The sequence below is a fragment of the Sycon ciliatum genome, chromosome 8, assembly GCF_964019385.1.
Source record: "Sycon ciliatum chromosome 8, ocSycCili1.1, whole genome shotgun sequence".
Taxonomy (NCBI): domain Eukaryota; kingdom Metazoa; phylum Porifera; class Calcarea; order Leucosolenida; family Sycettidae; genus Sycon; species Sycon ciliatum.
The window spans coordinates 16371365-16388966 of record NC_088650.1 but is presented as its reverse complement, the minus strand read 5'-3'; the positions used below and the strand labels follow the sequence as shown (position 1 = coordinate 16388966).

Sequence of the window (17602 nt, the reverse complement as noted above, 5' to 3'; positions counted from 1 at the left end):
GCTTGAGAGCACCACAAATGGGTGGTGTGACATTGCTGAAATGATTCAAATGAGATAAGATGGGTTTGTAATATTCCAGGTGTCACAGCGCTGCATGTAAATGGGTGTGCACCCCTTGAAGTTTCAACGATCAACGAGGAGTGAAGTAAAGATTCTTTCTATCCTAAATTGGGAAAGGAGGAATAATGTGTTCTCAATCCTATTTGCTGACCAATTGTGACAAGAAACAAGAAAGTGAATAACGGGTCCATGTGTATTTGTTGCGGAAGCGGTCGAGCGGTCGTTACTTCCTGCTGTTCTGGGTGCTCTTCCCGGATTGCGTTTACCGTGAACACACGGCGCATGTGAGTTCACGTGCATTGTAGTACGGCGGACACATTGGCGAGTTTCTGCAGTCGACTGCCGCCACGTACAGGTGGTGCGTGGCGTAGCTGGACGATATGTCGTCACCGGCCTCTATCTGATCGTCGAAGCAGAGGAACATCGAGCGGTGGTCAATGTTGAAGTTGGCCGACGTCAGGTAGCCGTAGTACTCGCGTGTCCAGCCGTCCGGGCACGTGTTCCGTCCCGGCATCATGATGCTGGTGCTGCGGCCTCGCGACTCACACACTGAGCACGTCGCAGAGCGGTCGGTGTTCTCCGCATGCCATGGCTCGTTCTGCCCCTGCATCTTGTAGACTGCCGGATACATTATGCCACCCCACTGGTAATCCGAATAGCTGTGCAGTCCAAACAAGGCAAATAAAATGCGATACAGAAATCAATGACATTCTACAGCTACAGAGTGTTTCCTGGTGTGATCCAACGAGCTGGAATACTCTCCCTGCACCCGAGCCAGGCAGTCCTTGACGTCCTGCTTTGTGCAAGCCAGCTCAGCTTACGCAGCAGCCGTGCAAGGCTCCAGAGGAAATCATCGAGTTGGATTTCTCTGTCCATCACGTGCGTATACTGTGTGTCTACTGGTTCAAGCTCACCTAGCCCCTAGTCCTAGTACTCCAGCTGTAAATGATGGCAATCTCAGATTTGTTGTTGACATCGCTTCAAGTTACATCTCTGTGACAGAATGGCAAGTGACAGTGCACATTTACAAGGTCTAATGAGTAAATGTATTCCTTTTCGAAATGGTTGTAGCAACTTCGAAGACAATGTTTTAGGAAAGTTATTTGCTTCCCACACTGGAGCTCGCGCTTTTCTGTAGTGGATTGACAAGTCGGCGGAAAAGTGAAAACTCTATTGTGGAGAGCAATCCACTTTCCAATTTCTGTTGTAAAAGATATCCGACACCCCATCCTTAAGACCGTATACGCATCAGGAAGTAAGAAATAGAGCCGCAAGAACCTTTCTACGGCTCTATTTAATATTTCTTATATTTATTACTGAGACTGCAACGGGCTATGTTTGCTATTTTGAGTGCTGGAATCGAGAACTCACCGTCCGTATGTAGGTGTTTTCGGCATGCATTGAGGATTGGCACCGCTGCCAAGGTCGGAGTGGTACGCACCACCCACCCATCCAGAGTACACCAGTGTGGACGACGATGGACACTCACTGCGACCCCAGCGTGTGAAGGCTGCGAAAACAAAAACAAAAACATTAATAATTTTGTCAGATGCTCACATTGTCATCAGTGAAATCAGCCATCACCGGAGATGATCATGATCTTCTCGAGAAGCCTTGCGAAAATCGAAAGCATAATGGCCCAGGTTGCCAAAAAATATTGCTCTGCTCTAAGATAGATTGGAGGTATCTCTAGGTGGAAACAGTTTAAAAAATACATCTGAAGCAAAGGATTGTCTGAAGCCAAGAACTACCCTGCTCAATATGTTATGCTTTACATAGATGGTAAGCTTGATCCTTATGTACTGCATTCATACTCAATATTGATTCACCCATGAGCTCGCCGGATGCATTAGTTGTAGTCATTCTTCTTGCCATATTATTTGCTTTGTATCTCTGCATGGCATAATAATTATTGGCTTCCATCGTCGTATCGATGAAAGTAAAGTGAGTGCACTCATACCACAAGAACAGTGGAACAAGGATTTTGACTTTACTTCCATCGATATTAGGTTTCTTGTCTCCACGCCAACTTTCCTCCATTGTACTCATTGATGTATTGAAACTAGCCATTAGCCCTTACTTGTGTGGCACAGTGCCTCGCATTGCCACATTGCAGCATTCATGTCACGGTAATACACGAGGACACTGTAGTGGAACACTCACGTGTTGTGATAGTATCGTTCTTTGCCTCCACCTTGCTCAGCTGTTGCTCCAGCTTACGCACTTCGTTGATGGCCGTCTCCAGACCGCTCGGTTCTCTTGTGGACTTGTCCTCATCTACATGTTTAACACCACATGCATTACTGGTGCACAAAACAATGCTTGATCTAATGTTCCATGAAAATGAAGGATTGGTCAAAAACATTACAGATTGATCAGTATATCATGCATGCTGCGAGTTTGTCACTGAATACGCACTTACCAATGATTTCACCCCCCCCCCCCCCCCACACGCACACACCCATCTCTCTCTCTCCACTATGAACTTCATGGTTACTTTCTAGGCACCTCTAACCTTGAAAAAATACATTTCATCACTGACATTAGAGTCGCCAATCAAAACAGACTGTTAGTCTATGAGACACATTCTACACAGCAGTAACTCAGTGGCACCAGAAAGTACTGCATCACAACCAGACGTCCCGAAAAGGTCTTCTTACTTTGTTGGCACATGAACTCGGACGCGGAATTCAACTCGCATATCTGCCCTGGTGAGCATAAAGTCTTCACTTCAGCATCTGCTGCAGTTACGAAAGCACAAGGAAACAAACAGGGTGCTTCAATGAGATCCATTCCATTCCACCATTCATCTTGTTTTTCGTGCAATGCAACTAATTCGTTGATGATGTCCATGGCCGAAATGCGTCACATTTTACACTTGCCTGTTTTCGTGTCTGTCAACTGAGCATGCAAGGAGCAAGTGAGTAAGTGCTCAGAACAAAGGCCAAGTGCCTAGGTTGAGGTAACGTATATAGCATCATTGATTGGGCATATGGAATATCACTCTATAATAATAGTACACACAGCTCGCATCTTCCCTGAACCTGTTAGACAGGAGCAGGGGCGACACATCTGTCAACAGTGTCACATCAAGTTAATCTATCTCCTGCAGCCTGGAGAGTGCTCTCCACAGAAAGATCCGCTGCCCTCAGGTCTTGCCGAATCGTATCTATCCCCAGCAATGGTGGTCGGCCATGTGTTTAAAAAAATTGCTTGCATTGCTGGATAGCTCCAGTGCTTGGAAAGAGGCGGATTCTGGACCCTCTCGCATCACATGGCCAAACCACAGCAGCCTGCGTCGCCGGCATATGGCACTAACTGGAGATTGTTTTGTTTTTGTGTATAAGTTGTTATTGGTGAACAGAAAATTAATGTCTCTCCCTCTGGTTTATTTTCTCACTGGTTTAATAGACCTCTCGCCAGTCTAATAACAGTTAGATCTCTCACTCTCTAATAGACTGACTTGAAAAATCTCTCACTGGTTTATTGGAGTTGCATTCTAGCAGCATGGTCTGGAGCCTGGGGAGTCGGCCATTACGAGAGAGCAATGTTCGTGCAATACAAATTTCCAGAGTTTACTCACTGCGGTGCAGGCCAGAGTAGATATGGAACACGTCCAGTGGCGAGTCGATACCGAGCTCCTTCAGCAGGCCGGCGACTGCATTGTAGTCGTCGGTGAGGAACACTCTCTGGTCCACGCCGTTCTTTCTGAACAGTTCCTTCGTGCTAGCAGCCAGCTCTGATGACAGCCCAGCCTCTGACAACAGCTCACCCATACAGCATTCCCCAGGGCTGCTGCTACCCTGTGTTGGAGAAGCTAAGGGAAGATTTAGAGTAGTACAAACAGGCACATATACACATTTTATACACAGAAGAGGGACTGCCATTAAAAATTTAGCATTGCAGTTGACTGAATCTCATTCAACGGTAGATCTGCGGTGTACTCCCTGAGCATGGCATGGCTCACATCCATTCAGTGAGTAATGATCCAGTCAAGCCGCAATGCTTTACAATCGCCACACTAAAATGCGACGCTTGGCACTGACAGTTTTGCTGAAATTCGATGATCTGACGCTACGAATAATATTTCTAGGACTAGCACATACGAAGTGAAATGTGTTTCATGAATTTGAGGGAGTTGCTAAAGGGTAAACTCCGAAGAAAAGTTCAATTTTGTCTCTCGACCGCACTACTCAAGCCAAGGAGCTTCCTCGACTATGCCGCAACCACTGAGCTATGGCGCGGTCTTTACTCCTAACAGCGGTCAATCAACAATTACATTTCCCTTAGACTTCCAACCGTATTTGTACAGGGAACATTAATTTTCATTCAAACATAACAATGATTACAACTCATGTGTCGCAGGTTTCTTACCTGCTGCTCGCGAGAATGCGAGGAGGGCAACAGCGAGCGATAGCGTTGCACACTTCATCGTCAGAGAATAAAATCGCCCTCCGCGACGTACTGTTTCTAAAGTGCTTGGTGCAGCAGAGGGTCTTCCAATTCCATCTGAGAAGTTGGGGAAGACTGGAGCATTTTATACTGGTTTGCTTTCGCCTGACTCACGCCACGGGATGTCCAAAGCCAAGCTAGCTCGGCGAGCGCGTGATCACCCCAACATCTGCAGTTTTTGTCAGCAAAGACAGCTCGCTTTGACGTAGATAATATTATTATTATTATGACTGTACATACCATGATTGTACATGTACTACAATTGTATGTCCTAATGATAACGTGCGTTTGTCAATGTGGCAACTCCTCCGACGAGCAAAACAAGAAATAAAACTCCAGGTTTGCTCTCACGTGACGACCTAGTCCATGATGCCGAAGTATGATTGAGAATTAGTCAGCAGCATGTCCGCGTGAGACTTCATACGCCTTGCCTCGCAGGTTGGACAGGAGATACTGCGATGACGGGTGGAAAGGTACTAGGTCCATACTTGACGTCCCGGAATCAATATTATTTTTTCAGGAACAACAAAGCTTCATGTGCATGTAGCCTTGTAAGTAATAGTTGTAGGAGCAAACCTCAACAATTTGCCATAATTATCTCGTTGTTGCCTGATCATCGGCTGATGATTGCGAAAGCATGAAGCTCTGAGTAGCGACTAGCTAGCCTTGATTGCCCTTGTTGTTCCGTGTAATTTTCCATTTGATATGAGCAACAGGGGAACGCAAAGCGTGAAATAGAAGACGGCAGTTGAGTGCATGACGAACATGGCATACATGTACTTCCGCACACAATCAAAATTATCTCAAAGCGAACTAGTATTGACGAAAGACCTAAGTAAAATAAGCGCACTCATACCACGAACAATTGAACAAATAAATTGACTATGTTAAAATGTTAACGTCGTTTTCTTGTGATTTTTTTAGCATGCTGTCCGCAGATTGAGTAACATAATTATTGTTCAATTATTCGTAGTATGAGTGCGCTTATTTTACTTTCATCAATATTTGGTTTCTTGTCTCCACGCCGACTTTTTAAAGCGAACTAGTGATAGGGATTTCAGCGATATTGTAATGATAAGAATTTTTTAAAGAGAATAGGCTGCTCGCAAGGCTCTCTGAAGCTCGCACTGGACTGACTTACGACTGCCAACCATTCCGGAGCATGTAAGAAGTCCATCAACTCTTCGCCGACCCGGCAAACCTGCGAGAAAGCATCACTCCCTGTCAGTGTGCGGGCGTCCCTCGTCACTTGAGCGTGCAGGCAGAGGAAGTGTTCGGTTGAAAAAAAACCTCTTGAACACCAGACAGCAGCGTGAGTCAGCGTCACCCAATGCTGTCCGTTGGTTATTCGCAACAAGCTCAGCTGAAGAGGGGTGAATTCCTTCGACGTCCTCCTTCATGAGTGACTTCAGGTCGACCTACTGGATACGAAGAATGCCTGAAGACTCCACAGGCACTGCCTGCAGGTCTCGTCCCAAGTTAGAAAGTGGAGCCCTGCGACCGCCGGTATCACAAGCTCTTCAGGCTGCACATTTTTTTCTGGCATCTGAAAGAGAAAGCGAAGACTGTAGTCTGTAAAATGGCGGTCAGCACATGCCAAAACATCACACGCGCTATCTAGCTGCAAACAGCTCTGTTGGGTAGGTCTACCGGGTCGCGAATCCATCTCCTCTCACCATCACCATCAGTTCGCACCTGCCACCTTGGCTTAGTGACCTAGTCGCGTCGGTGGGTGGTAACGTCTTGCTTGGTAGACCTAGGCTGTTGCACCACACATGGCGCAGAGTAGACGACACAATGACATTATGTACATGTACGTGTAACAGCGGCTTCCTGGATTGCGACTCGAAATTCATCACACTTGTCCTCCTCAGGCAATTTTGGCAATTATTCTTGGGCGGGAATCTTTACCGGTAGGTAGATTATACACCTGTTTTTTTGTTTGTTACGGAGAGCAGAGGGATCAGTTGTCTGAGGATTGCCATGATCTGGAAGTTAGAGACGTCTTCAGTCGAAGTCGAAGGAGCAGGCTACGAGTACGAGGCAGTATCGGCAGAGAAGGAATGGTGATGGTGAAAGGTCAGAGGGAGAAAGGGAGAGGGAGACTTTTAAGGTGCAAAGGAAACAGAGAGCTGCAGGCGACCGGAAAGAGGGTGGAGGTCGAGGGAAACCACTACAATAATCATGTAGTTCACAGCAGACTTGAGAACGGTTTTATAACTTTTATTCACAACACCAATTGGGCCAATCGCGTGAAACCATGAAGTAAAAGTTCACAGCATACTAGTGATACGAATGATAATTACTAATATTACTATAGTAATATCATTCGTATATCAGTCAAGTCATTACACTGGAAATACTAGCAAGGGAGTGTTACTTCCCACGTAGTTCTGGTGGGTGAAATCCAAACGCATGAATATAACACTACATGTATTTACAGCCCCGATATTCCTCGCATGCGCTGAAGCAACCAGTGTAGCGTAAAAAAAGGTGTAGAGTTGAGTGTCTTTCCCCTCCACATATCACCTTCGTCTCTTGAAATTAATTTCTGCTCGTGTCTGCGTACACCTGTTTGCATTTAACTCGCATATTCACGCTTTCTTCCAACACTACAAACACAAACATACGTGCATCATACATGTAAATACAATACCGAGACTTGTAAAGTACATGATAATTATTATGTACTTTACATGTCATGTACATGTACATGTACGTATTCACTACATGTATTATCATGCAAAACAAACTCAATGAATATGAATGCAAAATAAAGCCGGTGGAGGCGGAATCGCTTTATTGAGAAACAGGCCGAAAGCTGTTGCTTACCGTTTTAGTACAATACAAAACAGGTGAAGAAATCAGGAAAACATAATAATATTTGTATATGTACCGATAATCATGGATTGGTATCCACACTGGAACATGATGTCATGGGCAAACATGTACATGTACTTCCTGACCTAATCAGACAGGGTCATCACCAGTACAGTTGGGACTATTAGGCGGAGAGCGCCATTTTGATATCCATGTACCAGTTAATATTGCATTATAGTGTGCCCAACTCACTATAATAAAACTATCGCTATATTAAAGTTAAAATATCCATTAGTTTGGGGGAAAGGTGGAAACGGAAAAGGTCAGAAGAAGAAAATGACTGTCACTACCATCCAACCAGGGACCATCGCTTATGGCCAGCAATGCTGTACAGTGTACCACTAAGCTATGGTGTAGTCGTCACCCAAGTTAAAAAACATAAAACTTTCCATTCCCCAGAGATCACGTCACTGAGGTCTGACTTGTGCTGTGGTTTGTCTATCATGGAGCGAAATGTGTCTGTGACTTGATTGGCGGAATCCTTTGCAAGACCTCACCCACCACGAGTATAGTAACCAATACAAGTGGCCACGGACTCGCACCTTCATCACTCGCCCCAACACTACACAGCGACTTCCTCACATGGGCTGACAGCAAGCTGCTGAGTGTAGTACATGTACATTGTATTGCTGCTAGCTATCACTATCAGCAAGAGTACTTAACCTGGTTATGTACTCCTGCTATCAGTGATAAGACAAGTGTCAAGCGGACTACTCTTGTAGGGGAGTTGGAATCGATACTGATCATTAATTTTGTTGTATCTCGAAATTCGTCGATTATCCTGAATGTCAGCCAAGCGACAGTAGCCCGGACCGCTTCCTCCAATCAACAAAGCCTCAGGATAGACTGGCCCAATGTCATGGTTTGTAATGTGCTTTGAGTTGAGCACCGACGTTGTTGGTGAGTGTGGGATGGAGTTCCTGTTCTGTGCTCATGTTGCAACAGCTTGCTTACGATCACGACAGCGTATAGTGAAGCTGAATAGCGCGTTTAGTAGTTAGAGCAACAACGATAGCCTGATCTGACTTCGAATGCCCATCCCAGCACGTGCTGTACGCACATGTATCCGTAGGCATTGATAAAGTCCTTTAAAAAAACTTCAAGCAGGTGACCTTGGAGCATTCTGCTGAAACCTGTCGTGTAAGCACATACGGGTAATTGGACTGTGTCATGCTTATTGATAGAACGATGCTGCTTCGAAGTACAATGTCATACCGGTAATACATGATTGTAGAATCACAAACAAGGCCGGTCTAAGATTGTACAATCATGTATATGACAGAACTACCGCGGTATCTTCCTTCACAAAGTGGCAATCCAGGATCACCAGTGGTAGTCACTGATGTTGAATGGTTTAAAACAGTTTGTGCAAAGCAGTTGGTACTGCAGGGATTAGGGAGGAAAGAGATCCGGAAAAGTGTGCAATGATTTGAACAATTAGCATAGTGTTTTGGAGGAAACTGAAACAAAATGACATGCAATATACATGTAGGAATTCACCCAAGGATGATTACTCAATACCTCAATGTGGCTCAATGTTGCCTGATGAATCGTGATGATTGCATTGCAATAAGCATGGAGCTCAGATTTGCGACGATCTAGCCTTGTCCCGTTGTTGCACTGTGTGAGTGGGGGGGGGGGGGGGGAGAGGGAGGGGGGTGGGACCCATCACTATCATGGACAATGGCAGTATTGGTTGTTTTGTTGCGGTCCACAGTCTTGCGGTCTTGCGGTCTTGGTCCACATTCCACTTTATGGAAGTACTCACTCCCGGGACAGCTACATGTACATGTACATGCACTATATGATGTAGCTGTTTCGACCTTGTTGTGTCTCATGAGCAGAGTGACAGACCGAAACGAACGCAATGAAGTCTGTTTTGAACAACGAAGCAAACTATGTACAGTGTACAGTACATGTATTTTTTTTTTTAAAAGCTCATGGTAGTGACCATTGATTGTAGACTACGAGAAGATACACAGGTAACACGTCCTTTGCACTATTTACTATCACACAGTGCTGAGAAGACCTTCCTACAAATGTCTTTCCAGCTTTATGTCTGACCTTCGATCGCATTATGTACAGTGCTGAGACTGCTGACCAAAGAAATCCGCCCTCATGACTATAAGTGTAGTTTTCCTCATTGTTTATTTCTATTGCATGATTTGCATCAGGAGATCCCCTCGACAGGCCATCGCCTCTAGGAGATCCTTTAATTAATAAAACTTATTATTATTACTTCGAAGTATTATTAAAAATAAAAAATAGCGCCGAGCGCTACGCAGCCCTTGCACTAAACACACCGGTCTGTGAACTCTAACGCGGCGCTACTTTATTCAATAGGTTGGATTTCATTGGCTAGCACTGTAGTTACAATAGGCCCTCTTCTTGCTGGATGCTTGTTTATACTTCCTTCTTCTCTTTTTCTTGGATTGGATTGGATTGGATTTTATTTATAGTGGTGACTATATAACTGACAATTGCCTAATAACAATAGACCCACTCGACTTTATTCCTTTTCTTTTCTTGCCTTGGTTGGCTATCACCCCTCTCTCGCACGTTATTTGCCAATTAGTCACGGGCCACGAGTTGAGTGACATAAAATAAATAAATAAATAAGTCAACACTGCTGCAGCTTTGTCATTCATTCCTGAATCAGAGCTCAACTGCAAGTGCGCAGTGGGACCTAGGAGATTTCCGTATCGGTATGGATGATGTAGCTCAAAGAGAGTAAGAGTTTTATTCTACCAGTTGGCAAATGTCACAAGTATCCGTAGAAACATCAAAGAAGAAATAAAACCAACAGAGAAAAATACCGATAAAGAGCAAGAACGATGCAAACCCAATAAGGAACTAGCTGACATTGAGGACAGTTTTGAATAATTAGACAGTCCAGTTATTTTTCCTGTTCTCCTGCGCACTGCACCCAGACTTCAGGGGCCAGAGGGGGCTGGGCGTTTCACGCTCATCTCAGTCATCTGCTGTTTTGTCAATGGGACACTGCAGCTCGTGCCTATTTTCCTGCTTGATGTGCACAGTGCATTCATGACAGACATCAACGTGGTCAGCATACAATGGTCTACCTCTCTTGTTAGAGTTTGGAACTCTGATAGTTGATTCATACTGGATAACAAGTTTCCCATCATCCTCATGGTGGTACGAGGATGCCAGGTCACCACATTGCTTCTTGGTTGAGGGCACGAGAGTTCGAATTTCAATGTTTGACTGTACATGTATTGCATTTTGTGTGCAGTACGTAATGGTAACACGGATAGGGCTAAGATGCACGTTATTTCCGATGTGACGCGCAATGTCACGTCAAATTTGGTGTAAAACTCCATATTTCGACGTGAGCTGCAGCCACTCGTTGTTTTTCGACGCGCGAGCGAAAAAAAAGCAAGCCGAACTTTCGCGTCACGTCAGAAATAACGTGCATCTTAAGTAACCTCTCAAATAATGACGTTCCGCTGCTTGCGATCTTGGAATGGTAACTCATGAGTACTCGAGTGTGGACAACCAAAACACCACCACTGCTAGTACTAGTGACAGTCGTAACAGGAACTATTGAATATTCTCCGTTTCGGTTGATGTCTCATGCCTCTCGTAAGAGAGGAGTTCGCAACGCCCCACACACACAGCTGCGCTAGTGGATTACTAGTCAGCCCCGACTCAATAGTTGTTTGTTCTGTCAACGCTCAACTGCTGTGTTCTAGTTGTATCTTGGTTGTCCCTGCAACTTTGTTATCTTTTTTGTTATAGTCAAGTGGTTTGCTTCACTGTCCGAACAGTGCTCGGTACCCATGATGTAGGGCAGAACCTTGTACACAAGAGAGAGAGAGAGAGATTGAAAGCTTTGTTACAACTCTGAGTTTCACGTATTACTACGATCATCAGGCAACTGATGGATCCAAAACGGGCAGCCAGAACATAAGGGGGAGCAAGGTGGGAAATTCTGAGGGGTATCATAGGCGACGCGTATGATAGCGCAAGAGTCAGGTGCAGGCGTGAAGTTGCCAAGTCTTCAGACTTGGGGCTATGCAGCAGCAGTTCCGGCGCGAATGATATAGAATAGAGCTGGGGACTTTTAAATGCCAAATCCACACATGCCCACACCATTACACACACATACACCCACACTCTCTCCCTTTTCTCACACACACATATACTCGCACGCACACACACCCACACACACACACACACACCCACCCACACACACACACACACACACACATACACACACACACACACACACACACATTCTATAAATATCTCTCTCTCTCTCTCTCACACACACACATTCATTCTCTAAATCTCTCTCTCACACACACACACACACACACACACACACACACACATATTCCTTCTCTAAATCTCTCTCACACACGCACGCACACATGCATTCTCTGAATCACACACACACACACACACACACACACACACACACACACACACACACACACACCTCACCTCACCTCTGACCTGCCCATCGCGGAAGCGATGATAGCGAACAGCTATGTTAGGCATAGCAACTTGTGCTGGGATTACACCATTCAACAGCTTGCAAGGCTGATGAATTGACCGCCACTATGTTTAGCCTGGTATCCACCACACAGCTGATTGAAGTGACTTTTTCTGGCCAGTGAATCCCTATTTTTCATTTTTCCATTTTTTCTTCTTTTTTTTCTTTTCTTTTTTTCTACACACACACACACACCACACCGCATACTCCGGCATACACTGGCTGTTGGTAACCACCCAGGAGAATGAAAGAAAAGTCAGGAAGAGTCCGAGAAAGAGAAGAAAGACGTGTGGGACCATAATCGTCGGGAATTGAACCCGCAACCTCTCGATTGGAAATCGACTGCACATACCACTGCACCATATGGGACACACACACACACACACACACACACACACACACACACACACACACACATTCTCTAAATCTCACACACACCATGTACCCACACACACACACACACACACACACACACACTCATTCTCCAAATCTCACACACACATTCTCTCTCTCTCTCACACACACACACACACACAAACACACGCGTACGCCCACAATACTCATCCGCTCATTCTCACACCTACCACACACATACTTGCACCCCGCACTTATCCAATCACCCACACGCACTCTCTTTCTCACACATGCACACAAACACACACACACACGCACACACACACACACACACACACACACACACACATACACACACACACACAAAATAGGCAGCGGGACTACCAGCTAGATTCACGCGACCTTGCGGTCAAAGTTACGGAGGTAGAACTTGTTTTCATGACGGCACTTGGACGCAAGCTCTGACCTCTTGTTGAGGGAGCGGATCTTGTCGGCCCAGGCAATCTCTAGCTTCTCGGCCAGACACAGGCTGCCGCGTTTCGAGATGATAGAGTATGGTGCGACTCTCCTCACAACGGACCGCCCTGATACTGTAAGGTTTGTTTTCATCATTCAGTCTCCAGATGTGTCTGGACAGTCTCGTTGCGGTCTCATGCTTCTGGTGGCGAATGGTATGTTGATGACCATTGAATCGTGTATTGAATGTCCCTTCCGTTAATCCAGTGTACTCCTTCATGTCGCTGCTGGTTACATGTGCCCTGTACACAATGCTCGATGTTAGACTATCTTTCTTGTTATTAATTTTTGTCTCGAGCCGGGTTTGTGTTCTTTGTAAAAAATGAAAATTAATATAAAAAAAAGCTGATGGCTAAAGCGGAACACCTTGTAAGATGTCCAATGACCAGGACTCTATCAGTATACCGTCTATAGGTAGAGTCTAAAATTTTAATGTAGTTAGTGTTGTCTGCTGAGTGCCTTTTGGCCTGAAACGCAGCCATTGCAGGGTTGTATCACGAAACTGTAACAGTTACTGTTGCCTTCTTCCATTCTGTCCGCAGTGTGTGAACGGCTCCAGGTGTCAGGCTTCGAGAAATACCTCAGGAACACTGGTTTTTTTGTGACAGCAGCGAGGATCTAGGAACGTTGAAGGTTGCCACTCTGCACTCCTGTGGCTGTGCACGTTGCAACCACGTGCTACCAAGCATCACAAACATCACATCTATCCGTACATGTAAAATGGTGTACCCCATTGTACCCCATTGTACCCCATTGTACCCCATTGTTGAATAAAACGGCTTTGTTCAAACAATACGTCATGGAAAGAAGGAAGAACACCAAAGATACAAGGGATGAAACTCCATTGTTAATTGTTGTTAATGTTGAATAATAATTATGAAGAAATCACATGGAAACGAGTTATGAAGCAACCGAGTTAAATAATTATGAAAGGAGATGCTAGATCCCTCTCACCGAGGAGTTAGCGTCCGGTGCTTATACTAGTTTGAATCCAGTCATGTAGGTTTACAAGTACGAGCAGATCGTGCTAGTGTCCATAACACCGAAGAACTGTCTTCGTGATAAATGTACAAATAAGGAAAGTGTGCGCTCTTCATGCCAAGCTGAGTTCACGATTATAACAGCATTTCGTGCGACCTCTTTTTCTTGGTTTTGTGTTCCGTTCCATTGACAGCATTTCGTGTGATCACTTTTTTGTTTTGTGTCCCATTCCATTGACTGGCTGACACGTTCCCATTGCTTGATTGTACTTGTGTATGTCGAGACACTGTACTGATAAGCAAACTTGGTGTGCGTCAATGATAGGAACCTCTCAACTTTGGTGCCCGTCCTTTAAAGGAGTTCCACGTTGGGTCTTTAAAATACCCGTTCCAGAAATGTCGACGTGAAGTTATTCTTGTCAGTTACAGCTAGAGCGTTTCCATTGTTGTGTCTTGGTGACTACACGGCACTTGTACTCCACGTCAAACGTGTTCCAGCCCCGAGCGAACATAGTCGAGACAACACAAATGCAATGCGCTGTCGGCAATTAGTCTACTAATGTTTCCTTGTGATGTACAGGGTTGGGAGCGTGATCGCGATATGATGCACCCAGCTGTGTGGTTAGAGCAGCATGATCTTGCTAGAAGATTATGGCATTTTGGGCGAAAAACATGGCCAAAATATCGCTACATGCCATTTGCTCCCCATCCCTTCCTCTCCCCTGGCTGCCGTGCACATTTTGTACACTTCAAGAAAGTCTTATGAACGTGAATACTCGTACATTGTAAGTGCTGGATCCTGCCTAATCACGGCTACATGTCTAGGACTAATTAGTACGAATAGACGTCATAATAATGCCATCCCGCCGGCACATCATCTCTGTCCCTATACAAGTAGATGGCCCCGCCCTGTACCTTCTCCAACAACTCATTGTGTGCTAAAGGTTCCAACTTTTCAACTGCTTCACCACTTGGTCGCTGTATCAGGACATCATTGGTATTCAACGACGGGAGGATGTCCATGTTCCAATTTTTGAATTCGATAGTCAAGGATTCAAACATGAATCAGCAGATATAATCAATTATCAAGTAGTGATAGGAGTACATTTAATTGTGAGAGGAATGTTGATTTGCGTGATTTGCGCGAGGAATAATGACTGGTATGCGGAGTAGCAGATAGTTTAGAGCAAATAATAATAATTATTATTATAGTTTTTGACAAACTGGCCCATGGCATAAAGGCAGTTCTTTGTGAAACTGACTGAAATTCTCTACAGTTAATTACGTTCATCCTGAGAATTGAAGAAACCGAAGCAAGGATGAATCACGCCTCACAGCGGAGATGAATTCCTCGAAGTCCACCACTCCATCGCAATTCGTGTCCATGTTTGCGAACACATCGTCGACTTCATCGTCAGAGGCGCATGGAGAAGGCAACGCGAGCGTTGCCCAGCTGTTTTGTTGACCACTAGCGCTAGCCATGCTTGCAGAAGATTCATCACTGATGGCGGACGGTGATTGGCGGGCCTCCTCGCTCGTGATGGAGAACTGAGATGCGGAGCCAACTGACGCGTTGAAGCTGGGTGACATGTCGTACAGAGATGGGAATCGACCGTTGCTCGACCGCTTCGCAGTGGCCGCTGGGGAAGATGGTGTCAGCGGGGCTAGGCGACTTCGGCGCCTGTCCATGGTGTTAGTCCTCAAGATCATCTCTTCCGCCTGGTTGGGACTCTCAATGCTGCTTCCCCGGCGGTGCAGAGGAGGTGTGGCTGACAGCGGTGGTCTACAGCGAGTTGCGTCGGGAAGCGATGCTAATGACTCTGCCTGCATGTTTGATAGTCGCTGTGTGGTTGTTGGAAACGTTGCAACGCTATTTGACTTGGTGGATGTAACTGATGGCATGCTGTTGCTGCTGCTGCCGATCTCCATTAGGGTTGCTCGTCGGACTGCAAGACTCATCTGTGACTGCTTGCGCTGCGCAGCTCTGATCTGTTCGGGACTACCGTTCACCTTCATGGTAGCAAGGCATCCGCAGCTGGAAGATCGGGACATTCCCGATGCAGAACCTCCACCGATGACTGGGCCTAAGACCTGTGACCGTCGGCTGGGATGCGCCAACAGTCCCAGGGCGAGCTGAATATCCGTGTACTCCTGACGAGAGATAACGCCATCGCCGTTGATGTCGAAGACACCGAATGCGAAGCGGATTTTCTGCAGTTCGTTTCCTCTTTGAGTCATTGCGAGAGTGTGGAGATATTGCTGAAAGTCAATGTAATCTCTGCCTTGCCTGTCTATGGCGTTGAAGATGTGATCGGCGATCTGCGAGGAATCGGAGAACTGAAAGAAACTTGCATACGCTTCCACGAATTGCCTCCGGCTAATGGTGCCGGATCGGTGGTCCTTAAAGAACTCCTTCTTCAGCTGCTTGACTTCGTGGCTGCTGAACACACACTCCACAACACTGTGGTTGTCCGAGGGTGAAGTTATATCCACAGCAGGGCTGCCAGACGATGACTTTCTACTCTGTCCCGAACCCATTTCACCAATCAATTAGATTACCTGGGGAAGAAATGAACTATTCTGAAGGTTTTCGATGTGGAGAGTTGATTTGTTACTGACAGGAGCATAGGAAGTGGACATCTTTTATACTGCCTAACGCGGATATCTTCTGAACGGTGCATTACTTTGTCCACACGGACAGTCGCGAAAGGTTAGCTGCTGATCTAGTTGACCTCGACCTGTGACATGACGCTGAAACTAGACATTCACCCGATCCCAGTCCGGGGCCAGTGCGGTGGTCTCAAACAAGCGATCACGTGCCCATTGCCCAACCAGGAAATGTGAGCTCGCCTGAATAACGGCCAGACACTCCTCCTCACCAGTCCATCAAAACACAGTCTCGATGAAATAACGAGATGAAACCGTCCACGAGGCGAACGCGTGCTGTTTGGCTTGCCAACAATAACCATATGCGCTTTCTCGTTAGTTATCCCCCGCACTTGCAGTCTCATCCCTACCTTCCACTACGTCCTGATTAATCTCCGGGATTTGTGGAGCTCCCATTATAAACCTTGGTCATACTTCAAAGTAGGTACTGAGCGCATCTTGACTCAGCACGACATGGACACGTGAAGTTGCCACCCTATAGCAAATGGCTAGGCTGCAGCGGAACTGTATTGTTGAGTTGTGCATAATACATGTACATGTATGTATGTGTGTACATGTACGTAACCAGGGCACATGTACAGCCGAGTACTTAGTATCAGTATTCTAATCACGCACTAAACGACGTGAACAGAACATACAACGAAAACAGTTCCGTCCTCAGATTGAGTATCCGTACATGGTTCTGGAGTAGTCTGCACCCCCTGGCGTTCAGGCATTCCCTCCACAGGAGAGGATAGCCATTTGTGGATCGCCAAGCACGCACTTCACAGGCGAGTGTTTCTTGGAGGTGTGTCAGCTACACGGAGGATGTCGACCACTTACCATAACGGCTGGAGCGTAGGAATGGATGGTGGGATGATGAGACTGCATGATGTCAGCATGATCCACGCAGCTAGTATTAGTATTACAATGTATGTGCACGCACTAAGAATCGCTGTGTGCGCTATCCCGCGAATTTTATTACTAATAAATACGCGGTAACCTCTGTTCTGAGACACGATACCTACAAAAAGATATACAATCATGTACTAGTACTAGTAGTAGTAGGTAGCAGCTAGGTATGTTCAGTAAAATGAAATTGCCAAATTGGAAGTAAAGCTATTGAGTTGCACCCAGAATCTGGTCTAATATAGCAAAAGTAACAACAATAATAAGTATGACTTCCATAGCATGT

General features: G+C 45.8%; 2 protein-coding genes across 3 annotated transcripts; both read right to left on the bottom strand.

Annotated features, from left to right (window-relative positions):
• Window positions 1-27: 27 nt before the first annotated feature.
• LOC135823862 (uncharacterized) lies at window positions 28-4609 on the bottom strand. Of its 2 annotated transcripts, none has more exons than XM_065336721.1 (6): window positions 4435-4609; window positions 3644-3877; window positions 2721-2798; window positions 2224-2337; window positions 1432-1570; window positions 28-719 (listed from the first exon to the last, which is right to left on the bottom strand). In XM_065336721.1, exons 1-6 carry the CDS (start codon window positions 4490-4492, stop codon window positions 323-325), a joined length of 1020 nt encoding a protein of 339 aa, XP_065192793.1. In that variant the 5' UTR covers window positions 4493-4609; the 3' UTR covers window positions 28-322. The 2 variants fall into 2 exon arrangements, with proteins under 2 accessions (XP_065192793.1, XP_065192792.1); XM_065336720.1 differs by having other exon boundaries at window positions 31-719; window positions 2721-2801; window positions 4435-4607.
• A 10127-nt stretch (window positions 4610-14736) lies between these two features.
• Window positions 14737-16391, bottom strand: LOC135823860 (uncharacterized). The gene has a single exon (XM_065336717.1). It carries the CDS (start codon window positions 16297-16299, stop codon window positions 15049-15051), a length of 1251 nt encoding a protein of 416 aa, XP_065192789.1. The 5' UTR covers window positions 16300-16391; the 3' UTR covers window positions 14737-15048.
• Window positions 16392-17602: the final 1211 nt, after the last annotated feature.

Bases quoted from the DNA above. Each gene is read 5' to 3' on its own strand.
- LOC135823862 (XM_065336720.1), bottom strand. From the start codon at position 4,492: ATGAAGTGTGCAACGCTATCGCTCGCTGTTGCCCTCCTCGCATTCTCG. The intron at 2,802-3,643 runs GTGAGTAAACTC...TCGTAACTGCAG, and splicing joins CTACTCTGGCCTGCACCGCA to CAGATGCTGAAGTGAAGACT. The intron at 720-1,431 runs GTGAGTTCTCGA...TGGACTGCACAG, and splicing joins AAAACACCTACATACGGACG to CTATTCGGATTACCAGTGGG.
- LOC135823860 (XM_065336717.1), bottom strand. From the start codon at position 16,299: ATGGGTTCGGGACAGAGTAGAAAGTCATCGTCTGGCAGCCCTGCTGTG.